Genomic DNA, 27739 nt, shown 5'->3' with positions numbered 1-27739 from the left:
ACTTCATGTCTTGCTGTATTCACACATGAACTATAGTTGCTTTTGGAGTCTTATTACCTGATTTTGCAGTCTTTTCACTTGAGCAAGAAACACTAAGAGAATCTTTATTTATTTTTTCACTTTTCTCTTCAGAGCATCGACGAGGAAGTGTAACTGTTTGTCCCATTTTCCGAATAGGAACTTGGCCTTTTTTAATATCAGACTCTCTGCATTCTGACAAATTCCTCGCATCACCTGATTCCTGAAACAAATACTTTAACATATTAGTCTGGTAACAAATGTGAAAATGAACTAAACCGCTACAAATCTTTCCCAAAGTAGATTTTAAAAATAAAAATGTTGTATAATAAAAGTCCCAAACTGAGATGATATAAAGACATGCTCCTTAAAAAGCTATTGAAAAAGATGTCACAATTTACCACGAAGCAGCGTTTAACCGTTACTTCAGAAATTAGGTTCTTTGGTCTTGTGCTGTATTACCAAAGCTGCGTTCCAGAGAACATGCAGTAAGTTCCTTGTTGAAAGCAGCTGTATTTTCTCAGTTAACTGTTTAAAATTTTTAAAGTATATCATGTGTGCAGATAGATTACACCTGTCACCAAAGTAACTCATATGCAATAAACCTGGCAAATGTGCACAGCAAACAAGATCTAGTTAGAAAGGAAATAAATATTACTCAAAAGGAAAAACAAAAGTAACCTCTAAATCTCAATTTAAAGACTCCCACTGACTTCAATTCAGTTAGTATGAGTGCAGGGGGATGTTAAAAGGCCTTATTCCCATTGAAGATCCTGGAGAAGGGCTCAAAGAGGTTTATTATTAATTATTATTATTTTGTTGAATAAAGTTTGTTGTTTTTTAAATCCACCAAGTGAACTGTAGACAAAATGAAGATGGGTATATAAAGAACATACAAAACTTTCTCAATAGCTACATTATGAAAAGAAAAGGTGAATAAAAAAATCAAATATACTTGGAAAAAGCATTTTAAAAACATTTTAATTCAGACTAGTTAAAAACTTGAATTTGAATTTGTAATCTTCTGTTTAAAGAACTAAGGTTTCTAATCTTTAAAACTGACCAAACCAAATCAGTTGCTATTTGTAGTGTTGCAGCCATTTTGGTCCCAGAATATGAGACACAAGGCGGGTGAGGAAATATAAAAGATATCACCTCACTCACCTTGTCTAACCAAATCAGTGTAATTTGTGGAATATATAATGTATATTTTCAGAATGGGCATCACAGAAGGATTCATGAGACATGCATTAGAAGTTGCGGCAGTTTTATTTCCATTTAGTTAATCTTACATGCTGGTTTCGGTGATCTTCAGATGAATTCTAAATACAGATTACAATGAATATAAGTTAGGGTTGGGTTTTTTTAACTAAATGTTAACTATCGCATTCATAATTTTAATCATATCCTAAAAATAAAGAACATGAATAACTGTAATTAAACTAAGCCATTTCATTGCTTTAAAAATTAGGTTTTGATTGGTCAAAATGAGATCCAGAAAATAAATAATTAAGAACGGGGTGGCGGGCAGGGGCAGAACAGACAATTAGTCATTTAAACCTTTTTTCCCTTCTGCTATTAATGATTTAAACCACAATGCTGAAAAAACCCTAAACTGCTCAAGCAATCAAAACTAAAGTGTTGCTTTCATTTGGTCTCACAGTCACACTGACATTTAAAAGATTTGTGCATTGTATAATATAGCAAACTGGGCTACATACTTGCTGAACCACTAACCCAATTCTCCAAAGTAATACAACATGACATACAAACCCATCACTGATCCTCCTAAGCAGTATGGGACTAGCTCTGGGGTGATCAGTTAAACAATGTCACCCGGTATTAGACAAATTCCTAGTAAGGAATCTGACCTAGTTTAACAAACAGGACTTGCAAGGAGACGGTAATAGTATCTTTGGGTAAAAAAAAATACATCCGTTTTAATTGAGTATTATATCAAAGGGCAGTGAAATCCATGAGCTCTAGATATCTATATAAGAATGACTGCATTGAGAGAGGTGACTAAACCTAATTAGCTCCAGAAAAAAGTTAACTGGGAAGTTGGTTTACAAGACATTTCCATGAACATCAGACACAAAAACCAAAAAGTATAAGGAAAGATCATGAAGTATTCTGATCAAGTGTTTAAAGCCTTGGTGCACAGGCTTTAAATGTACTTAGACAGATGGAGTTGGCAATTGAACGGAAGGGAGATTTAAATAAGATCTTTATTATTATGAACTGAAAATTTTTTTAGAAATACCACCCTCCACCACCAAACCTTGGACATGTATTCCCTGGGAGAGCTCTGAACCTCTGTGGGAGGGGGTACACAGCTCCAGGAATTTTCCCTCCTGCAGAACTATACAGCCTCTTCATCTCTGTTAATGAGCCAGCTTGCTTTAGGGAAGCAAGCTGGCTCTTCCTCATCTCCAGAAGCTGCCATGCAAGATAACCATTACCCTGTAATAACCATTAAGACGGGGGAGGGTTTGCAAAATCATATTTTTACACGTGTGCACACATACCAAAAAAAACCAAGGTAACAGCAGATTTGCAATAGTACTCTTTTCAAAATAGCCACACCAATTTAAAGGAACTAATTGGAACAGTACACCTATAGCAAAACATTACATGACAAGTTTTAGCCTAGACTGAAGTTTTATGAAGAGTTATAAACCTGGGGGGAATTATTTTAATTGAAAGAAATAAGTACTATAATATTTCAAATAGTCAAGAATATTTTTTAAGGAACTTTAACCATCTTAAATAAGACTTACCCGTCTAAAAATTTTGACTTTGTGCTTCATTGTATCATCTGTCTGTTTAGCTTTCTCATTTGTTACACTGGGATTACCAGTGGGCGTTTGCTTTGACATTCCAGGTTTTTCACATTCCATTGTTCTATCTTCTCTATATGCTTCAAGTTGGGTGTCCAGTATATTTTGATCACAAGATTCTGTTTTTTTGTCTTCTTCAGCACAACATTTCACACACACATATTCTTTATCTTCTTCTCCCATTCGTTGTGCTTGAGAAAGACTCAACCCAACACAGTCACCATGAAACCAATCATCACACCTACCACAGCCTACCATAAACCTGAAAATAAAACAAAATAGCATCAATCAATGCACAGAGGGAGGTAGAACTTCACATCAACTATAGCCGACTTGTTAAATAATTTATCAAAATAGAGCAATTTGTTCTCACCTGATAAATTATTTTCTTTTTAAGCTTTACATCCATTATTCCAGCCTTACGACATGGTTATATATGCCCATGTGAAACTGAGAAAGTGTGGCATAATAGTCCAGGAGATCACAACCTCAACGTGAATTCCCACCCGTAACCCCACACAGACAAAGAAGTCCTCCTTAGGAATACAGTTTAGAGAAAAAGTCATAGAAAAGTAAAAGGTGGCTCTCAAGACTGATGAACATAAGACTTAAAAAGATAATATGCTCCGACAAGAAGTAGTTTACTCTCTGCACTGGCATCAAGGAATCCAACCTGGCAGTAGGCAACATCCCAAATATGGAACTAGCATAAGCTGCCAAAGCATAAAGAAAATGTTCAAAAATTTTGACAATGAACAAAACTCAACTAAATCCACTACTTAAACCTCAAGCCATTAAAAATCTGACAGAATAAACCAATAGCGAGTATGACTGATTTCAGTGAATTGTTACATTTTGCTTTATTCCTGTGTAAGTTTTGTGGGGCACAGGCTCGTATTCTTCAAACCATGGCTGGTTTGGCCATCATTTTCATGGACATGCTGTTTTTCCACTACATTGCAAAACTTTGTACATTTATTCACCCAAGTCAGTGGACATTTGAGAAAACTTTTCAACCCCTGAAATGTAGACTAAAAATTGACATGTCATCTCATTTGGTCTTCTCATAGATCTGTTTTTGTATTTTGTGTGCAGAGATAACTTTAACTAACTAAAGTTAACATCATCAATTTTCTAATGTCTGCAAAGACCCTGGGTATCTAACAAGGTTATGATTTTGCAAGTATTTTGGTATATTGTGAAGTCCTCCATTCTCTGTCCATCAGGTGCAATGCTCTAGTCAAATTACTTTTGAAGAATGTAGAAAACATTCTAAACTGCAGAGACTTGATACATGAATGTATCCCTCTTGAAATACTATTCCTGTTAACGGTCCTTTTTAATATATATATATCCATATCAAATAACCCCTTGCCTTAAAATTGAGACAGGCTAACTCTAAAGACCATTATTCAACTGACGTGAAATTTCAGAGCTCTCATGTCTGATGCCATCTTTCCCTTCTGAGCTTTTTTCCATTTTGTTTTTAAGAGTCTGGAAAACAAAAATGGAGTTAAATTTTGAATCAGAGAAACCCATACTGGTCACAAGAATATCCTTATAAGTGTAGATAGGTTCTTTAATGCTGAGCACCTTGATCAGGGAATTCTTACTAATTAAATAGAAGACAACACTAAATTTAAAGTAATACAGTGCAAAGCTGACCATCAGCTCGAATAGTTTTATGGCAAGTGCTTTAGAAGCAAGTTAAATATAATGATTTGCAAACCCTAATCTGATCTTACCAGAAAGACCCAAGAGTGAGTTCTAGTAACTCCCTTTTGTCAAAAGATTCCAAGGAACCAGATTCCTATTCACCTACCTGCCTAATCTCTCAGTTGTGATGCTGAAGCTACTTGATGACTCACCTACTTTGCAAGAATATAGTTCTATCATAAATTATGCTTAGAGGTTCGGATATTCTTTGGTTCTCATTCCCTAGAAACTGAAGGTAAACATTCCAGATGGCTCTGAGACACTGGCAGTTGGTCTGTGTAAAAAACTACAGGAACCTCAAAAGACCAAAAAACCTGAAAGCCTATTAGTCTAATACTAGAAACTTGAGACCCAAAAGTAGGAAGCTAGTCAATAGGCTGTCTTGGTTCTGATCACTCTTATACCAGTATAAATCAGCAGTAAAGTCAATGGAGTTATACAGTGGTTTAAGAGAATTCGGTCCAGAAGTTTTTGGGGAAAAAATCACTTCCAGCTAGCTAATTTCTCTGAGATTCCATCTTTACTTGACATAATGACTGTTTTCCTGTTGGAAACAATCCAGTTATCTAGTTTGTGAATCAGAAAAGCAATCTTTTCACTATTGTTTGTGTATACTTATTTCATGACCACATATTTTGCCTAAAACATGCTAGCAAGGAGCACTCATAGATGCGTTCAGTTCCAATCATAAAAGCTACAAGTTCCTGAAAGCTTTCTAGGAGTATGATAGGAGTATTTTCAGATCTACATTCTGGCACAATGGAAAATTCAGAAGAAAGTTGGTTAGGTTTGGAGTTAATCAATCACAACCACCACCAAAATATTCATGAACATACTCAGAGTCAGAGAGAGACTGAAGGGAAGTTAAAATCCTGAAAATTATTGTTCTTTACTGTCAGTCATGGGGCACACACCTGATGGGAGTATATATAGTATGAATTTCTGTTTTACAATTCAATGATCCACAGGAATATGTTCCATTTAGACAACAGACGTCTGCCTCAATGTAAGAAAATACTGGGACACCAAAAATGGATATAAACACTCTTCCCCTCCCCCCAACATATAAGAAAACAATGTACTGTTTCCACTGTAGTTGAAAAAAGTTTTTAAAAGCAAACAGCCAATTATTTCAAATTTTCCTCATGTTTAAATAAAGATGTTTATATCCATTGTTGGTGTACCAAGGCACTATTAATTCATTTTGGTTAAAATTTGAAGGAAACAAGGAATGTAATTTCTAGCAGCAGTGATTGGCCATTGAAGTGGAATTAAATTTAGATACTATTTAACTCTCATCTTTTAATTTGATATGGAAATGCAGGTATGTTAAATCCAAGACCAGACAACTTCAGATTTTTTAAAGAAACAAGGAAACTATAGCCGTTATCTTTGAGAATTTTTCTGCAACTAATGGCCATTAAGTTTTTTGATACACTAAGAAAACAACCAAACATTTTAATTACTTTCTAGATGAAGAGAACAGATTAAGATGATCAAGAGTGGAGAAAGGATCTCCATAGACTGATATCTGAATAGTATTTGGACTGATATGTGGTCAGCACTGTTCCTTTCCCAGGAGGAATAGCGAGGTCCCAAACATAAAGTGGTACTGAGCAACCTCAACTCTGGAGTTAAGACACTCAGGACCTGGTCCTCTGAGGTTCTAACAGGCTACCTATTTTCAAAAGTAGAATGGACGACAGGTGTGTTCTAAATAGTCTAAGAGCTAGGTGATTAAGAATGTCGTCTTATTTTTCAGAACCTTGAATACTGGAAGCTTTGTTAACCTGAAAGAGCTTATTCTGTAAAACGAGGGTTGTAACTTTAATTTGGCCTGTCTGAAATCTACACTAGAAAAACCTAGACCATTCTTTAATAATACTGAAAATAAGGCAAGTTTGACGTTTCAAGTGAATCTTTAATTTCTCTATCTATAGCTAATCTGGTATCAGAGGCGTAGCTGAGTTAGTCTGTACCCACAAAAACGAGTAGTCTAGTGGCACCTTAAAGACTAACAGATTTATTTGGGCATAAGCCTTCATGGGTAAAAATCCCACTTATGAAGTGGGTTTTTTACCCACAAAAGCTTATGCCCAAATAAATCTGTTAGTCTTTAAGATGCCACCAGACTCCTCGTTGTTTTTATATCTAATCTGGATAATTTCAAACTATGAAGTACATCTGAGGGCCTAGATAGTTTTCAAAGAAGAAACTGACTGTTGCTCAAAGCCCCAGATATGTGTGGCTTATTGGAGAAATATATGCTGTCAATGGTACATTTTCTATTGGTTACAGATCAGTGCAGACAAAATAAGACTCTCTCTCTTCAGAGACAGGACCTATAGCATTCTCAAATGAGGATGAATGTTGTATACTTGTGTTATAGCAAAGATGACCTCACTCTGGTCTGGAGTGAAGTGAACTATCAAAAGAAATGACTGTCTGGTGACACAGTTATCCTTAATTAGCTTTTTTTGGAACTTTATGAGAAGACCCAACTTTTATTGCATTTAAGATTGCACAAAAAAGCATCCTATAAACGAATTAAGGCTATAAGGTTGTATCCAGAATAGGAAATCTGGTACCTCATAACTCTCCACTATTAGTAGCAATTATGGAGGCTGTAACTCAGGAATTTACATTTACAACTGTTTTGTCTAATCCTACTCAGAGGAGATGGAATTGTAATAAATATATTTGTGTTCTACCCACACTATAATTTCCACTCTTTCTACCAGTGAATCTGCACCACTGGTAAACTGCAGGTCCTTATTTTCCTAGAGTAGAAAAGTCTTAAATTTGCTACTCATTTTAAATTAATTTTTCAACGTATTTATTTGCAAATCCAGAAAAAAATTCACTAGAAATTTCAACCCTGGCAGGTAGATGATCTAGCTATTTCCCACATGGTCACAAGGGTTGAGAGAAAGGGAATAAAGGTTCTTATTTGACCACTAGAATTGGAATAATTTGATTTTCCATGGGACCTTTTCTAATCTTTATCCACATTATGGGTGTTCATCTGCACCAACAAAATTAGTTTAGGTAATAGGAGTTATGGTTGGATAATGGTGAAGCTAGGTAATGCACAAAGATTAATAAAGGAGTCAAGGAGGGTTGAGGCCTGGCTTGAAGGATCAAGGATTTCTTCTTGCACAGCTGTCACAGACTTGTGATTGAAGATGTTCTGATATCCTGGACTATTAACACCAAAAATTCTGACTGTAGACTGCTTCATAGTTTGAAGTGTGAGGACTTTACCCATGTTGTAAGGCTGGATTGGAAGATGTAAAGCTGAAAGAGAAAGAAATATGTTTTAAAATATTAATTCACACCAACACATTGAGTAAATCATAGAAGAATCATAGAAGATTAAGGTTGGAAGAGACCTCAGGAGGTCATCTAGTCCAACCCCTTGCTCAAAGCAGGACCAACACCAACTAAATCATCCCATCCCAAGTGGTCGGAACTGCTTTCTTGTATTTTAATTGAAAAGTTCTGTAATATATAAGAATCATCACAAAATAGTTGATGGTATATAGAAATATTAATGTCCCTGGAAGGGACCTCCTTTAATTCAATAGAACCTTTGAGTATAAAAAAGAGTTATGTCTTATTCCCCTTAGAGAGGAATGCCTGCCTGTCTCCATATACCAAGATGAAGAGATAGTCACTTGAAGTATCTAATATTAGAAAGGAATTGGATTATACAAAGAAAGATTGAGAGTAATGAAAACCTTCTATTATCTCCTTTAGGATTAGCACATCTTTTCAAATCTCTTGGCATACACATTCATTTAGAGGAAGGAAAGCCCATGCTTCATGATTCATTTCAAAGATAAAAATGTCCAGGCTGTATTTTTTCTAACACTAGTTATAACAAATGGAATGTGTTCAAGCAAAAGCAGATTGCTGAATGGCTGACAATTATTGAGGAATAAGAGTTTAAAAATACATCAGCCAGAAGTCAGTTTATTCATAAATTATTTGCTTTGAAAACTGTACTCATTAACAACACACACACAAAACAGAAAGGGTTCTATAAATCAGTCAAAATGAAGATCAATAATGGTCAATGTTCAGCATCCTTTGATATAGTTAATAAATGTAATAAGTACATCACTGGAAGTCATTTGCTTAGCATTTTGTATTTGCAGTATATAGCAACAGATCATGGACAACATATCACTACTGCCATCTTGCAACCATGTTTCATTCCAGCACACTTTCTATGAATGGGAACAAGGCCTCAATCTCATAAAAATTTACACAAGTCAAGGTACTACTCAGGTGTATAAAATTAAGCACATGCATGTTTGCAGAATTGGGGGTTTAGTTGGAAAGAAAAAAGGAAAATAAAAACAGCAGTAAAGTGTAATTAGATAATCTAAAAATATTTTAAAAGCACTCCATACTTTAATAACTATTTTCCATTTGTACATAATTCAAGAAATATTTTAACAGTCCTATTTTAAAAAAATAGTGTCAGTATAAAGATTCGTTCACCTTCTGGATATTTATTTTATGAAACAATTTGTCTACTACTGGCTCAGTTGTGTTATATCTGTATCACATTCCACAGCTCAGCAGGACACACATGATGGAAACCAATTTTTAAATTACCTTTTCCTGAATTAACAGAGATCTAGCTAGGTGAAGAATTAACTAAGCGTGAATGACTGCACTCTTAGTCAGCCATCACCTTGATGCACACACACATTCAGAGATCCAATTCACAGGAGCTTTAGAGGAGTCTGCATGTTCCACTCTAACACGCAACTATAGCCAATGGAAAGACTACTGACTTCAGTGGGCTCTGATTCAAACTAAGTGTGACAGTTTACTTTCGAGGAGACCCCCAGTAAATAAATTAGTATGTATTCTCGTGTTATCAAAGCATCTGTGTGCCTGCATTGGTTTGTTTATTGCAAGTCTAGCTATGGGAGGGATTTTGTAGCAACAAGAACAACCTGGATTTTAAAAATGTATCATCCGATCTAATCTAGATGGCACTCATAGCAAGGCAAAAGAGCAATGTCAATTTATTTATTTATTTTTTGCACCCAGTTTCAATAGAACAACCTTTATTTTTATTTTTTTAAGAAAGGAAAATCAGAAGAAAATTTTCCTTTCGAATGTCTAATATTACCAGGAGCTTTTCAGCAAGGAAGAAAGGGCAGGGTCAAGAGCAAAACACAAAAAAGTATAGTGTGTGAGACAGGACCATCCACAAAATGATGAACCTAACTAAACAAGTGAAATCAAATGCACAAAGTAATGAAACTGGAAAAAATATATATATTCTCTAACTTTTCAATTATACTAATTTTAGACACCAATCCTGCAAGCAGAACTACAATGGCAAGATCAGGGCCTTAGGTGTTCCATGTAACTAAAACAGCAAAAAAAATATTTCAGACAAATTTGATTTTCAAATTGATGTTCCTTTATTTTGTAGGCCTATCGATACCAACTTTAATAGTGTCCCTTTAGTTTTTTGTATGGGCACATATAATGTATGTGCTAGTTTAGATCAGTAGGAAATAAAATTATAGTGTCAGAATCTTCAGTGTGTACAGTATAGAACTCTGCCGCCTTGTGATTATGGATTACAACGCTATTTTTAAATTATACTATCATATAGTACTTAAATAAATTTTCCAGTCATAGCTATACATGAGTAATATTTGTATACTCAAGCTCAATTAACATAAATATAAATCATATCTTGTGTCATATGCTTGTTTTAAGTTCTGGTCACCACACATTCATTTAGCTATTTAGGCACCAATTCTGAAAACTTATACATATGCTTAATTTTAAAAAGTGTTTGCAGGGTCTTAATCTCCCTCCTTGCCTACAGGGACATAGAACTTAATTTCTGATCTACTGCCATAATGATCTCTCAGAGAAAAGCCCTTATAGTGCTGCATTATGTGTATAAATATTCTATTTCAGGGATGGTTAAACTTACCGACCCTTTGAGCTGCATACAACAATCTTCAGAAGTTCGAGAAAAGGACTGCAGCTACTGGGCCTGCGGACTTCAGGTCTGAGCCCTGGCAGCTATGCCCCGTGGGGCTGAAGCCCTGACACACACACACACCCCCCACTGCCAGAGGAGACACGTGGGGGGAGCACATGGGGTCCCGTGCCCCCGCCCGGTTTTTGAAAGGGTTTGCTGGCCCCGCTTGGTCACATGATGCTGCCGGGCTCAGCAAGCCTGGAGCTGTGGCCATGGGGAGACACAGAAGCAAACAGCTGGGACCTGCAGGGAGAGCTGCTGCTTTTGAGGCTGCCTCTCCCCATGGAGCTAAAGAAGCAGCCCCTCCCTGCAACTCCCAGCTGTTTGCTGCTGCCTCTCCACAGGGAGCTAACACCTGGGAGCTGCAGGGAGAGGACACAGAGTAAGGGAGGCATGACTCAAGACGTTGGGGTTGGCAGGGGCTGAACCTTTTAATTGTGCCCCCCTCCCCACTCTCAGCAGGCATCAGTTGTCTCTCGCAGAAACCCCTATCCTCAACATCTTGACATAAGGCAGAAGCCCTGAGCTCCCCCACCCCCTGAAGTATGGTAGGCAGAGAATGGGGGGATGAGAGGGGCTCTGCAAGCCACACTAACTGTAAAAGAACATGAAGCTCAAAAGCCGCAGTTTGGCCACCTGTTCTATTTCTTTACTATGGATGGATGGATTATGTGTCTCATATCCCCTAACCTCAAAGTATCAATATAGTTTAAATATTATTTCCACACAGTAATGGATGTAATTGTTTTAAATGAAAACTGTGTAACTTCATAAGGAAAATTTTAAAAGCCTAAATATTTTTCCAACTTCACAAGTAAACTAGACAGAAAACTAGCTTTCTGTACTGTTTTCGAAAAAATCTATTAAGAGGACTATTATGAGACCACATATATAGACTATTTACACACAAGAAATCAGAGATGAGGTTATTTGCTAAACCTTAATGTCTGCATTTTCAAATTGCCTTCCTGTGCAACCTTAAGATGTGTACTTATTTTAAGTTTGAAGTGAAGGGGAGGAAAATCCAACTAAAGCTCTGATCCTGCAATTTGTTACACACAGATAGACTGCTGCCCATAACCCCACTTACTTCCATAGGGCTCTGCATGGGCACAGCAATCTGCCCAAACACACGCTGCAACATCAGATACCAAGTGCATTAACAGAGATTAAAAAAAGTAAATATATAACAATCAAACCAAAGGAAATGAAAGTCATTAGAAAAAAAAATTAAGAATTGAGAGATATATTATTTTTAAAAACTAGCACTGATGTTGCAATTTCATTACAATGATGATAACAGTTCTTCAATCAAGGTTTTCCTTATATAAAAACAACACACAGTAGGTAATTTAATTTATTAACTAGGCATTTGGTGAGCCCTGATCCATTAAGGAAAAATTCAAGGGGGCCAGAAGAGAGGAAAGTTTGCAATGTTTCCCTTGTGAAGCTTCCCACAGATTTGTAATATATGGTTAGGATTTGCCGGCCTGTAAAAAAGGCAGGGAGTTCAAGCCCCAAAGCCTGTAGATCTTAGGCACTGATGTAAAAGCCAGGGACACTGGAAACAATATAACTGAAGGGGGGATGAGGGGGAGGGTAGGAAATAATGCTGTGTAGGGTCTTATGTTTTCTGCAAGCACAGGGATGAATATAGGATTCCTTCTGTGTGCAGATTCCAGGATTTATCTGGCTCTACGTAAAGAAGAAAAACAAAACTTTGTTTCTTATATCAATTGCAAGACATACAAACTACCTTCAGAAAAAAATAAACTTGGAACTATTCTCCCTTTATTATTCCTCCTATTCTGCCAATGCCATGAAAGTCTATTCACTTGATCAAAATCCAGAAACCTACTCCATTTCAACAACAGCATTTACATAAAGTGGAAGGAAGAATTCCTCGCATATAAATGCTGCAATCATACATAAAGATATGTTATTAACGGGGAGGGAACACCTTACCACTAATATAGGATTATTGTTGCAAAAATCAAACAAGTTAGGAAATCCAAAAAGTTATGGTTTCTCATTAACTAACTCAGACACAGGGTGTACCCCACATACATATTATGATATGTATTATTAAAAGAAATCCAACCTCACAGTTTACACTGAGCAAGGAAAACAAATCGGAAATATGTAGTGGAAATGGGCAACTACATGGCAGAACACCATAACCAGCACTTCAGTTCCTGAAAAACTTCGGCTTTTATTTATAAAAAAATTCTAGCTGTTACACTGCAAAGATATCACTTTGAACAGAATCAATAAAATACAGTCAACAGACAAAATGAAACAATAGTACTAATGCCAAAAGTTGTCCCCCTTCCACACTTCATAGATAAAGTAGATCCAAAGCATGCTGCTATACCTTGGTTCCACTGAGGGTGATGAGGTAAGAGGAAGAGACACCATGTATAGAAACTATGTCGAGAGGTTCTGGTGCCAGTAATTAGCCAGAAGATGTGCTAATAAAAAAAGTCAACAGGCACAACCCCCAGCAGGAGAAACACATGGGCTCCAATTGCTATTACTGATCCTGCTACAGTTTTCATGTCTATAAAGCTTATTCGCACTGAGGGAAAGGACTCCTGCTCTACATTCCAATCAACCACTTTTAGGTTCCCCTGTGCAAAGTACATGTATTTTAGCTTTGCATGTGGTAGCAGAATGACAGCATCTGTTCCTAAAAGATGAACTGTCCAATAATCTCAATATGGTACTGACCGTGAAGATGGACAATGTTAACTAGTTTATTACTGTTACAGTAGAACCTCAGAGTTACGAACTAACCGGTCAACCACATGTCATTTGGAATCGGAAGTATGCAATCAGGAGGCAGCAGAGACCGAAAAAAGCAAATACAGTACAGTGTTAAATGAAAATTACTAAAAAAATAAAGGGAAAGTTTAAAAATAGTTTTCACAAGGTAAGGAAACTGTTTCTGTGCTTGTTTAAGTTGGTTAAAAGCAGCATTTTCCTTCTGCATAGTAAAGTTGCAAAGCTGTATTAAGCCAATGTTCAGTTATAAACTTTTGAAAGAACCATAATGTTTTGTTCAAAGTTACTATCATTTCAGAGTTCCAAACAGCCTCCATTCCTGAGGTATCCGTAACTCTGAGGATCTACTGTATTTGACCAGACATATCCAGCTTAGCATATGATTGTGAGAGCCCTTATTACAATACCTCAAAATGTGATCCTTGTACATGAAAGAGATTCCCAAGTTAACACTGATGGAGAAACCTCAACATCTGGCATTTTTTGACTTAACTGATTAAATACTGAAACCTTGGTTTTGCATTTATTGTAAGGGGGGGGGGGGCAATTTGAGTTTGCACAGTATGTTAAAATGAATTTTTTTCCAACCTTAATTCAAGTTGTATTTCATTAACATGAAACCAAATTTGCTAGTCATAAATTAGAAAGCTCTTGGCACACATTTCCCTAATTTGGGACTCCACTTCAGTTCCATTTCTTGTTTTTCATACCATCTACAACATAGCATTGACACGCAACATCTAACAATGTTTAGATAATTGTAAAAAGCAACACCATGAACTTAAAATCTAGTCAGTTTAAAAAAAATGAGTTAAGTTCCCAACTCAAAGTGTTTTTTCATTTCTCCTTTTTCCTGTGCGATGAGTCACACAACCAAGAGGGAAAACTGGTTAAACTAGCTGCTTTATACAGGGGAAATGAAGAAACTGAACAAATGTCGTTAAATGCAAAGTAAACAATTTTTTTGGAGCTCTCTCAGTTTTAGTACTTGTGTGTGTTATACTTTTAACAATATTCAGTAAAAACATTTCAGAAAGGTACAGTTTTTAAGCTGCTGTCCCTTTTAACAACGGGTTTAATTATTGCTGCAGTAACAAGCACAAATAATGTAACACACTGTCCCTGCTTGGGAAGATATTATAGAGGAGTTTTTCTTCCTCTTCTATTCTATGCTCAGCCTAGTTTTAGAGATGAAAACTTTAAGGATATATGTTAAACATACAAGTCCAAAATGAAGTAAAAAGTAATTCAAAAAACAAAAACGTAAATGCTCTGTTTTGTTTTTCAGTTTGTAAAAACAACTGAGAGACTTACAGCACGCGCGTGCATGTGTGTGTGTGTGTGTGTGTGTGTAAAAACCAAACATGGGCAACAACAATGGAAGCTTCCTTCTATTCACCAATGTGCATCAATCTGTTCTGTATATACCATCTTTGAGATGGAGAGAGTGGTGCAATTCAAAGCCCATTTGATCCTGGACCTTTCTGCTAATACTGTTGAATGTGTCAATTTCTGCCAACTGTAGTAGTAGTTCAGAGATACAGAAATCTGTCCAAAAGAAGTGGACTGACACCACAAAACTCATGACACTGAACAACTATCAGATGGTGACAACTCCTGCGTGCTGCCAACCTGGTTGGTGACTGAACTAGAGAATATATTATTTGTATGATGTAGCACCTAGAGACCTCCAAATAAAAATGGCTCCCCATTGCACTACACAATGTACAAACACACAGTATATAAACATACTGTCTAAAGAGATTAAATGTTTCCTATCCCATTGCAATTCCCCATGACATCCTATTTCTAGTTAAGTTTTAAACATTGTTAACTTTGATTTTAAACTGAAAGATCTGAGTAAAAGTAGAAATGCAACAAATTCATTCCACTTTAACTGCCAGCCCCCACACTCCCCATTAGTGATCAGATTCTCTAGCCACAACTGAATTTCACCATCTTAATTTTAAAACTAAGTGTTTTGAAGGTCTCTTACTAACTAGACATTCAGAATAGGAAGAAAAAATTTAAACATCCACAAAAAAGACAAGAAACATAGAAATGTTTCAATTCAGCATCAATTGAAGGGAAGCTCTCAAAATAATTTAGGCCAAAAATTTACATTTTGCATTAAAAATGTTTTACAGAAACATTTCAATTTATGTATTTAAAGCAATCTGATTAAGTTTAAACATTCCACTGAATTTTTTGCAATCCAAACACTTGCACCATGTGCTAGTGAATAAGAACCTGATAATAAAGCAAAAGTGAAACTGAATAAAATGTATATTCGTTGTCCAAGCTGAGTGAAATGATAAAGATAAACACAAAAAGCATAAATGGCAAAAAGGAGTCCAGATTATTCAAACAAAAATGTTTAGTCTACAACATTAATTGGAACAAGTTTTTTTAAAAAAATACATTAATGTGTGACAGTATCCTTTCAATCAAGTATTCCAAAATAATCTTAAAATTCTTACAGTATTATTTAGTTTTCTATATGCTGTATCTTCTTCACATGAATTACTAATTTACAGGATTACTCTAGCTGCACTGTAAATATTAAAATACACATTTACTTCATGAATGTTGTGACAAGTAATCATGAAATTCTGGAACATAAAGGACACTTCTTGGATGCAAATGCTGAATCTAATATATTATGGACCTTCGAATGCCTAAATATGATATAAATTTTAATCAACAAAATTACATGTTCCTTGTTTCAGTCAGAAAAATGGAGTTCTACAGTGTTCGTAGAATAACAGGAATTTCTATAAAGTGAACAGATAAGGACTAATTAGACACTCATCTGACTGGTAGTGAAAGCATTTCATGCTCCATCTAGTTCAAAAGGTAGATAGGCAAAACTACTTTTAAAGTCAGAAACAATTCTTCACAAATATAATTGTGGCAAAAATGTAAAAAGTGAGACAAAAGGACTCATATTATTGAGCTAATACTTCTGCCTCATTAGAACATAATGCCTTGTTTCACTCCATCCACAACATGCTGAAAACTAACATTTTATTCAGTGAAAGGACGACACTTAAAAAAAAATGGATGACATCTGATGCTAAGTGAGCTAAATATAATTTCATGCATGCATGCATGCAAGTCCCATAAAAAAGATTGTGGCTTTGTCGTTTTTTTAAATGTTTTCCTCTCTCACTATTGTATGAAAGACTCACAGAAAATGATATTGACTAATACACAAGTAAACTAAAAGGAGAAAAAATATTCTCCCTAATCTTTTAGGCATAGTAAACAGAGTTAATTATAACAATAAAACACTTTAAAACTATTATTTGACTTTTAGGTTGACCGCAACCCTTTTAACTTGCAGTGTAACATTCACTTTTACCAGTTTTCAGGCAAAATAACTATTACAAATCAATCTGAAAAACTTAAGCCTTAGTTTGATGTTTTCCAAGATGGTGAGTTTTAAGATGTCTCTGTCCTATCTAACATAGTTCAGCAGAATTACATATCCTGCTAAAGAAGAGCATTCATAAAATAAAAAAAGGATTTCTTCTAATAATATTTCCTTTTGACCAAGACAGCCTTTACTGTGCTATTTAGCTTGTTTTAAAAGTTGGAGTGAAAGGGTGCGGCGGTACACAGGTAGGAAATTCATAGTATGACTGATACAGATTTCCATTAGAAAGGTTATGCCTGCTTTTTTTTGATGTGACAAAGATGAACTACATGAACAGTAGCAGAAACCTGAATGTAAAAAGAGCACTTTTATCTTTTGAAACCAACAAAAACACTGTGCATCCCAAACCACACACACCTGTTGCCATGCGGCTTTCTGCAAAAACCGCACTGCTTGGTGGGAACCCATACATATTTGCTTTCACTTGGAGAGGTATGTTCTGAGCCTTCACGTTTTACAGTAGAAATGTTATCTGGAATGAACAATGGAGGTTCATCAAGTGAAAGGCTTTTACTGCTTCTTCTCTGGCGAGGTTGAAGATTCTTCTCAATCTTTTTCAATTTAAGTTTTTCTTTTTCATCCTCCTTCAAATGTTCTAATCCTGTGGGATCTTTTGTCTCTCTCTCTTCTTTTACATAACTATTTGTTTTAAGTGCAATTGCAAGTTGATGTTTCTGTGTTTGTTTCTGATTTTGATGCAGCAAATGACCAGATGGTGAATGCACAGACGCTGAGACAGGATGGTGGATTTCTTTTGAACAACCCTGGTGATTAAGAGACTTGTCACTCACATTCTGAACTGATGTCTTTTGCACCTGCATAGGTGTTTGGACACGTGATACTTTTTTCACCAACGTATGGGTCTGCTTCTTCTCTGTGACCCCCATATCAAAGCTCTGTGCTTTCACATCCTTATCAGTTTGTTTTTTTCTAACTTTAACTGTTTTGTGAAAATGTTGCCACCTCTCTTGCTCATCTGCACTCCTTTTCAGACTTATTGAAGATGCACTGTGAAAACTTGAAACACTAACACCAACTCTTTTTTTTGAATGGCTTATTTGCTGTTTAGTTGTGAGTAATTTTCGTCCTGCACCTGCAGTCAAATTTTGTTTAATCTGTATCATAGATTTAATGTGTTTGGACTTCACAGTTTTGGGACTTTTTGTTGAAATGCTATTATCATCCTGAAGCTTTGCTGCCTCACAGCCTTCCATTTTAATATAGCTGTCCTGCTGCTGTACATTTTGGCTTGGACAATCATGAATAATACTGCTTTCTAAAATATTACTTCCTGTTTCAGCAGAAATAGTACTTTTCAAGGCTGTTTTATGAAATTCTGTACTGTCCAAGTGTTTGCTAGGATCAACATTTTTATCCGCCTCTTTAGAGTCATCTAAAGGCTCTGTTTTACAGTCTTTTAATGACATAACATTTTTACCAGCAGATTCCACAGTAGTCGGTGGATCTAACCTACATTTTGTCTTCTCTTCTACAGATCTGGATAGAACTGAAGGGGTCTCATGGATGTCACTAGAATTCATACAAACTGTTGTAACAGATGAAATGGTAGTCATTCCACTTATCTTGCTTTGGTCATTTTCTTTAGGTTTCTCCTCTGTTTCCTTGATTTTGTACTCAATCTTTTCTTCCGAAGATGCATCAGAACCTATTTCACCAACCATAGTTTCATCCACTTTATTTTTAAATATATCAATATTTACTTTATTAGCTTCATTATTTGCAGAGGTTATAAAACCCAGCCCACTTTTCATAACAGTCTCTGTTTTGCTTTCTGCTTCTTCACTAGAAGAACAAGTGTTTGTTAAAAGAGAACCTCCTCTTAATTCACTGAACGTTTCATCCAATTTTCCTTGCTTGAAAGTTTCAGATTTTATTTCATCATTCTTTTCATGACAAGCAGACTGTTTTGAACTACTTGGAGAAGGTGATGATGCTTCTTCTGTTTCCTCTGTCTGACCAGATAGTCTACTACTGCGCCTAACCTCTTTAAGATGTTCTAGTTTCACTGGTGTACTAACTTCTTCCTGTTTAGTTTGACCCTTGTCTTGCGGTTTTGGTCCTCCCTTTTGGGCACATCCAGATTTTACAGCTGCTTTCTTGGTATTAGCAAGAGGTGCAATGTTTGAACGCTTGGCTATAGTACTTTGCCGCAAACTTCGTACTGGTTCTATTAAAGAGAAAAGAGAATCTCTTAGGTATATTTCATTCTTTTCCTGGCAAACATAAGATTAGACTACAGTGAAAATAAATTTACGAATCAACAAGATTTAACTTACAAAATGTTAGATCATTAATTTTTTATTGAGTTCAAGAAACATTATTAAAATTTAAAACGAATACAAAAGATTGATATTTCAATTTGACATTGACACTGTTTGGACAAATGTAAATGGCCACGTAAATTCTGGATAGCAAGCGAGAAACCAAAATTTCTTAAATCAGAAAGGTCATCCTATCACTGAAATAGGAAGAGTATTTAATTGTCCTTTTAACTTCTGTATGAAGTAAGTATCATACAAATAAAGTTTTGGCACCTCATCACTAAAACAAAAACACAGTAGTTAAGCTTACATATAATTCTGGGATTCTTAAAGTAATCACCTGACATCCATTAAAGTTCATATTTGATATGAACTCTTATACTGTAGAAATTAATCATCTGTAAAGCATGTTGAGATCTTTGGATGAATGACTTTTATACAAGACCAAACTATTATTAAGATATCAACCTTACTTAAAATCTACAAAAGCAAACAGCCAAAACATTGAAAATAAGAACTTACTGAATTTCAAATCAAATTTTTATATTTAAAGAAAATTGTGAAAATTACTTTGTGTATATTATAAATCAGGCATTTCCAAATCTCATAAGTAGTTTTAAAATGCAGTTCAATCTATAGTGCTTCAACTTTGATGTATTTTCTTATCTCCATCACCCTCCCACAGATAATACTTACATGAAATAATATACTTCCAGAAATTCTAAGTTTTAACAGAATACTGCACTATACACACACAGAGAACACGATATTGGTCAGAATGCCTAAAAAATTCCAATTTTGAAGTAAGTGGTTTACTTCAATGCTGTTTGAGTATATAAAATGGCTCCAATAATTAGTATCTTACCTCTTTACCTGGGCCATAGGTCACATCTTTCTGACCTCTTTATGTGAGTCAGATTAATGGCACCATCACTTCCTTCACTAAAATTATGCCCCAAAACAGAGTTATTTGGAACCTTTAGCAATAGGTCCATTTTTCCAAAATCATTACATGTTTATAACATTAATGATGTTAAACTGCTCTGATGAAAAATAATTTCAAGATATTTATATTATACTTCATATAACCAAGTGATTAACAACATTGACCTAAAGTTTAAAATAGAGAAAAAAAGTTGTAAAACCTCCAAATGTCCCCAGATATGCAAATCTTTGCATTATTTGAATGATCACCTTGTGCCATTAAACGTGGTGATTTTCTTGGTGACTTGACTGAAGTGTCATCCAATTGGTCCCTTAAATTCCTGTTGGGTAAAATTACGTCATCTTCATCAATGGTATCGTTACCACTTTCTTTAACTCCTTCTTCATCCATAATATCATCAAGACCAATAACTGAAAAAAATAAAAACAAAAAAGAGCCTAAAACTTAAAAGTATCTAGTTATAAGAGGTTGGGAAGGGTGGGGGCCAGAAAAGGGGGAAGGCCAGATTTTAAAAAAAAAGGGGGGGAGGGGGCATGTGAGAACAAACAAAAATGGAAAATGAGGACACAAGATAGAAAATTCTCATATGAGGCAGTTTCAGTGTAGAAAAAGCTATAACCCAAAGCTTATAATCTCTGAGGAGGTCCTTGTCAAAGAGTCATGCCACTTTCAGAGGACTCATTTTATTTTATTTTATTTTTTAAAAAAAAATGGGAAGGTACCCAACCCTTACAGAATCAGCTGTCCCTTGCTGTCCATTCCCACCTAAGTGAAAGAAAGGAGAACAGTAGAAAGAGCTGATCCAAAAATGCAGAAAGTTTAAGCCACATTGTTGTTCTAGGGTGACAGTTTTTAAATTTTAAATTCCCAATCACATGTATCTGCATCTGAGAATCGCTAATGCCACTAGGAAGAGCACTGAGCACAGCATGCACTAGTCTTCCAGCCAGAGACTGAGAACATAGTCTGTCACATTCCTAGCCTCCACTAACCTGAGAAGGATCCCAGAGGTTGCTCCTGAATATAGGTTTCCTAAGAGGCAGTCAAGCCACTGTACCAGCCACTCTCCTCACTTTCTCTAAGTATGGTTCTGCAATGGTAGCCTCTCCTATCCCAAGATCCTATGTGTGATTAATGAATCCTGGTCCCTGTGGGATGCGAAATCTGTGAGATCAATCCAAGTGATTTTGCAGAACAAGTAGTAGGGTTTGACAAATACAGCACAGACTCCAGACAACTGATACAACTGCCTGAACAGTAGAAAGCTATAGAGAAGTATTTCAAGGCAAACTAATTTATATGACAAATAGGATCTTAAAAAATTTCTGATAAATGGTTAAAAATGGTTATTTGAAACTGTGACGTAACACAATATATTTGTCTTGAAAATCAGAGAAAGCAGTTGTTACAGGGACTTAAACAACCATTAAAATTTTTAGACTGTCCCATCAGAAAGTATCAACTGTCTTTTTTCAACTCTATGTTTTTGCAATATTCTCAAGAAAAACACTGTTAATGAAGTCTGCAAAAGTTGTTCAGTGTTGAGTATTCTCTTAAGATACTCCAAATGTAAAAGGGATAAACTGCAAGATACTGATACAGCTAACCAAACAATGGTCAATAAACAAGCTTTAACAGCAGGAGGTTCCCCACCCTCGACTTTTCGACCATGAAGGGAGAAAAATTAATGTTTTAGCTAAATATCTGACAGTTTTTATACAGCCTGATTACACAGATTAACCCTGGTACAGTGCAAAGAATAAATGTGACCCTTGAGAAGATTTACACTTGAATTTGCTATTGGAACTTAATTCTGGACAATGGATAATCAAGCAGGAAGCTAGCATTAATAGTTACTAGAACCAACAGTAATTTACTTCTATCGGCTTTTATTCAGTTTGTATTCTGACAATCTTTTGACATTGCATTGTATGCCTAAGATTGCTCGAAGACATGTCTTTTTGCAAATCAGTGTCAGCTTTCAACTGTAAATTCACAGACCCAACAATATTTTGACTCTGTTCAGTCAAGCTTTTTTATATGCTTATGTATGCCACAAGACTGATAATGGTAGTCACATCCTGCTCATTTTAATGAATGTTATTCAAATACTTCTGCACTTGGTTTATAATAATGTACCCAATCACTTTCATATTAATCTTATATGTAAAGTATTCTCTCTCACCCCCACGTGGAATTACATTTCCTTCCCCAGATGAGACGATGAATGAGAACTGCTTAGTCAAATAACTTCTGAAACATACTTTTGGAGTGCTTCTCAGAGCTTGCATTAAGATCCCAGGTTTCCTGATACTTGTGCTCAGGATGCATCATTTTCACAGACTTAATGCCCCTCTTATTACTACATGCATCTGATGAAGTGAGCTGTAGGTCACAAAAGCTTATGCTCAAATAAATTTGTTAGTCTCTAAGGTGCCACAAGTACTCCTTTTCTTTTTGCGGATACAGACTAACACGGCTGCTACTCTGAATACAGGCAAGGGGAAATTTTCAGCTGCTGCTGAGAGATAGTAGAGATCCCCAGTTGTAGCATAAGAACTAAAACCTCTTAACACAGACTCTGTGCTGCAATTTCCATCTTATAGGGGAATCAGCACCATAGAACCTTGTTAATTTCAAAAGCCACTTGAGCTGCAATGCAAGTATTTTAACTGAGACTTGATGAGGAGCATTCAACATAGACTCCTGCTGGGAAAGTGATGAGAAAAAGTGGAAGAGTAGAAATGCATATTGGAAGGAAGGAAGGAAGGACGGACAGACCTGAGAAAAGGGCAAAGATAGCAACAAGTAACAGAAATAAACTTTGGAAATATACAAAGAAACGAAAGGCTACAGTACAGACACAAACTGATACTAAGCAAGGCAAGAGAAGAACTAAAGATGGAGAGATTAACAACAGAAAATCAGCAAGCAAAAGGAAGAAAATGAAAATCACTGAAGAGAATATAACACTAAAAAAAAAAAGTTTTTTCCCCGTGTCTGAAAGACAAGTGGGTTATACAGGGATGGGTAATTTGAACAAAAAGGAAAGACAAGGGGAAAAAAATCTGAGTAAGATGTAAAATAGAACATACAGAAAGATGTAATACTGGCAATAAATTTAATGTTTTAAATCTCAGTAATCCAAAGTATTTTAAGAATTTTTAAAATTACAACAGTAGTGTATTAATGTCTCATATTAGTGGTTATTTGCATCATACAGATGTAACTATTTATTTTTACTTACAACTTTTAAAAAATCAATTTCTACAAAAGTAAAAAATTACAGCTATTATTAATTAATGGAATATTTCAAAAATCAAGACTTCCACAGTATCCTGGGGGACGGAATTACATTCAAAACTCTGAATTCAACTATAAAATGTACATATCTTCACTGGTTTATATTTTCAGTAAAATAATTCTCTCCTCCATTGTCCATTATATACAAAAAATTACTTAGCCCTGGTCTACACTGGGGGGGAGGAGGGGGGGGTGGATCTAAGTTATGCAACTTCAGCTACGTGAATAATGTAGCTGAACTCAACGTACTTTGATCGACTTACCGTGATGTCTTCACCACGGTGAGTCGACTGCTGCCGCTCCCCCGTCAACTCTGCCTGTGCCTCTCGCAGCACTGGAGTACAGGAGTCGACAGGAGAGCGCTCGGGGGTTGATTTATTGTGTCTAGACTAGACGCGATAAATCGATCCCCGCTAGATCGATCACTGCCCACCAAGAGTGAAGACATACCCTTGACTAAATGGAGATGGTTTACCTTTTGACACATGAGACAAGGTAAGTCCAAACTGTAGTTCCAAGCCAGTTTTCCTAAGGCTGCAGCTCTCCATAGCACATTTGACTTTTTCTTATCTCAGTTTGATTTTTTTGTTTTTGGGGGGATGGGGGGGGGGAGTTGGCTGATTATTAGGAACAAAACACCATTATTGCTGCTTTATACTGTTCTTGTCTGCTGCCTCCATCTCTGTTAACTCATGGTAACAGCAGGAGCAAAAACATACCTAAGTGGCTCCAAGTTTGACTTCAACATATGCTATAAATGCTGCACAAGCAGCTGCACATTAACATTTCTACCATGTTGTATACTGTGATTTGATGCAATAGGCCATCAACATAGAAGGTGGGGGATCTAATAGGGAAAGCAGCTACTATTGTACCATGTGCAAGCCTTAGAGTTAGATGAAAGATGTGTAAAGCAGGGAACCATTCATATTCAAGTGAATAAAGCTTTCATTAACTTGAAGTTATGCAAATGAAGGTGAATCTTCCCATACTAGTGTTCCATTTCTTAGAATGTTCTCCTGCAATACCAAGATGCAAGGATCTGAATTAAGATTATTCTTTAATTGACAGAGGAAAAAAATCAGTTTTCCACAGATCTTCAAATTAAGTCACTACTTATATAATTTACACCAACAATCCAAATTCCATATATTTTATTAATTTATCCTCCACTGTTTTAAAGTATATTCGTTTAGATCAAAGAGGATCTGCCTGTCGATACCCTGTAGCACTGTTCATTGAGTGTGTCTAACAATATCCCCCAGTCAATATTGCCAAAACTGAGGAAGAAAAAAAAACTAAAAAAGAAACAAACCATTTAGATCTCAAAACATTGGGTTGGACACTTGTTCCTCTCCTTCACCCCAAAAAAGTATTAAATGAAAGATTTGCCATCTCCTTACTCTCTCAGACCAGAAAATCTGAAGAGAAGGATCAAAGTATCATCACTGTACAGCCAGACATTCAGAAGTAGCCAAAGTAATAATCCAGTATGGGACTTGATGGAGCACTGAATTCCCATTTAGAAAAGGCAGTTCTACAATATGGAAACTGACTTCACAATTGTCAGTCATGGTAATCTGCTGTTCTGTCAAGTTTGGAAGTAGCAAACAATAAAGAACATCCTCCAACAATTTCAAGTAAAAAAGTTAAAAATGTCAGAAGTAGAACTATTAAGCCAAATGGTACAAAGAAACTGAATGTATTACTGTATATTTTATTCTTAAAACAGAAGGCCTTCAAATGAGAGAACCACAGGAAGAACAAAAGATTATATGCCAAGGCAACATCAAATGAAGAATGTCAATTTTGTAGTGCTTCATGAATGTATGATACACACATCAAAGGAACTGTCCTGAAATTTCTATGTTTCGTGTTTCTCCACCCACCAAGTTGTACTCCAAAAAAAAAAAAAAAAAAAAAAAAAAAAAAAAAAAGAGCATCTAAACCTTCAAAAGGAGGTTCAATTAAAGTTGGAAAATAGGTCAATGGTCAACTAGAGATAGAAACGCGTGCAGCAAAGCATCAAAATCCTCTATGTCTCAGACGTAATATAAATCAAAATCAATACAGCAGACATTTCCTCCATCATTTACTTGTTGCAAACCAAATTTTTGACAACACGTAAAGCATTTTTGTTTTGCCAAGACATGAGAAAATTTAGGGAAAGAAAACTGATTGGTTAACTGGCGGACTCAATTTCTCTAAAGAACCAAACTAGTCTCAGAACCACCGTATTGGGGTGGGACATGAAAGTAAGGTTGCTTTTAATGGCAACAGCCAAATAGCGCTAAAATATCTAGCCAATGTGTTGCTTATAAGAAAGGCAAAATTTAGTCAGAAACCATAAATACATTTCATCCAGTGGTTCAAAACAAGATTTAGTAAGGGCCCACAATACTCGATTATGTTTCCATTATACTCAATAGTCTTTGAAGTGATCCTCCTTTTAGAATTGAGAATGAATCAGCTGGATAGAATGGGAAGGGGCTGGATGTACTGCACTCAGTACAGACTCTTTCACTTTCCAAGTAGTGACCTTATGAAAAAAATCATCTAAGAAGAAGTCTTGAATATCTTTTGTAGTCTCTCTCTCGTCTTCCTCTTCATGTACCATAAATACCAGGTCCTCCACATGTTCCTAAAATCTTGCTTGGGAGGAGGTTTTTCTGAATTTCAGGAGGGAATCAACCAGCTCAAGAGTAACTATGTTTTAAGAAGCATGACCATTCAGGTTCCACGAAGTAAGCATTAGACACTTAAGATGTGGGTGAGTCAAGAAGCCCTGGTGAATGAGGTCCTGAGAGACTGGAAGTATCCATGGTAGACATACTGATATGTGCACGGGCACTGGCTTAGTAAAGTTGGATCAGGATTACTGAAGTTAGCGCTGATGTTTCTGGCTATACTGGATGTAAAGAGAAAAGTTGGTAATATTAATGGAGATGCAATCAAAAGAATAATAGGATGTCTTCTTCATGCCTATGGTTGTCAATACGAAAAGGAGAATTTAATTATCTTTCTGTTAGACTGAGTTATGAAGTGGCATACACGTGGAAGGAACCATCTCAATACAATCTGCTCAAAAAACTTGCTTGGTTAGCTCTCATTTTCCCTCATCCAGTTTATAGTAGCTGAGCCAATCAGCAAGACTGTTGGTCTTACAGCAGGTGTATATGGCAATATGGCGCAGACCCAAATGTAGAAAATCTTTCTAGCCTCTGTTTTGGCTTTCACTTTTTTCCTGTCTTGATGGTTGAGATAAGCCATTGTGCGCTGCTCACTCTCCATTTGAATGACTACAAAGGAGACTGAGCTATGGGATGGGAGTTCAGACTGGAATCTCTCAATAATGTTAGAAATTGCTGGAATATCTATAAGTTTTCTCTTGAAGAGATGATGAGGTAATCATTTCTAATGGACCTCTGAAAGTTCAGAGGAATTCTCAACATATGATCCAATATCCTGTATCTGGTAGTTTCAAAGCCTGATCAGAAAGTTCTGAAAGAGGCAGAAGTGGAGCATAGAGATTGTTCTACACAAACCACCATCACAACAAGCAGCAGAAGACACTGGTGTGCCGATACCTAAAGGGGTGTGAGGAATTGTTCAATAAAAGGCCTAAATTTTGTTTTAATTTCTCCTCAGGCACTATTACGAGACCATGTTAATTTTGAATAGAACTCCCAGATGCAAGTGTTTCTGAGATGTGATAAGGGAACTCTTCTGATGGTCCACTATGCACTCAAAGTGTTCCCCAGGAGATTGATAGTGTAGAGCACATTGAGACCTGTCAACTTGCCTGACTTTACTTTCTCCAATAGCTAGTCCAGGTTACAGTACAGCTGCATAGCCTCTCACACAGACTACCAAATCTGCCATCAGCTACATGAACACTCATTGAATGAGGACTGGTAGAAAAACAATGCTTGGAAATGATAATGGTTGTTCCCAACTGCAACGCATAGAAACTGCTGGTGCAAGATCACCTTTGGAATATGGTAAGCCTTCCTTGAGACAGATGAAGAAAAAGCAAGACCAGATGCATATCATTATCCCATTGACTCCTCACCGCATGACAGAACTGCACCCCAAAATTTAAGGTTTAATTTATTCTTTTTTAAAACAGTATGTTTCTAGCCTTTGGGTTTGAAAGAAAACCATGAAAATGTGAACGGAGTATAAACCAATGCAATTCAAGTCTGCCCACAGCCTGAAACAATAGCTGTCAAAAGGGTGAATTGAGTTTTTTTTTCAGTGGGATGGTAAGCTTGAAACTTAAATATGACAGTTTAAATATCAGTATTGTTAATTACCATAGCTGATCATTTTAGCAAAAACATCCAACTACTGTGCCAAAAGCCCCAACTCCTCTCCATGCAG

General features: G+C 36.1%; 1 protein-coding gene across 6 annotated transcripts in view; it reads right to left on the bottom strand.

Moving 5' to 3' along the window:
• Nucleotides 1-27739, bottom strand: part of PHF3 (PHD finger protein 3) — a 78400-nt gene that overhangs the window by 30772 nt on the left and 19889 nt on the right. For 2 of the 6 annotated variants that reach the window (XM_074947906.1, XM_074947907.1), the window contains 4 exons: nucleotides 20302-20463; nucleotides 17183-19013; nucleotides 2799-3120; nucleotides 58-241 (listed from right to left, as the gene is read on the bottom strand). In XM_074947906.1, the coding sequence (XP_074804007.1) occupies nucleotides 58-241; nucleotides 2799-3120; nucleotides 17183-19013; nucleotides 20302-20463 (2499 nt within the window). Of the gene's footprint in view, nucleotides 1-57; nucleotides 242-2798; nucleotides 3121-3231; nucleotides 3377-17182; nucleotides 19014-20301; nucleotides 20464-21045; nucleotides 21202-27739 lie in introns of those variants that run through there. The other 4 variants (XM_074947908.1, XM_074947911.1, XM_074947910.1 and 1 more) reach the window with 4 other exon arrangements.

Source organism: Natator depressus, chromosome 3 (assembly GCF_965152275.1).
Source record: "Natator depressus isolate rNatDep1 chromosome 3, rNatDep2.hap1, whole genome shotgun sequence".
Classification (NCBI taxonomy): Eukaryota; Metazoa; Chordata; order Testudines; family Cheloniidae; genus Natator; species Natator depressus.
This window is presented reverse-complemented; position numbering and strand designations above follow the sequence as displayed.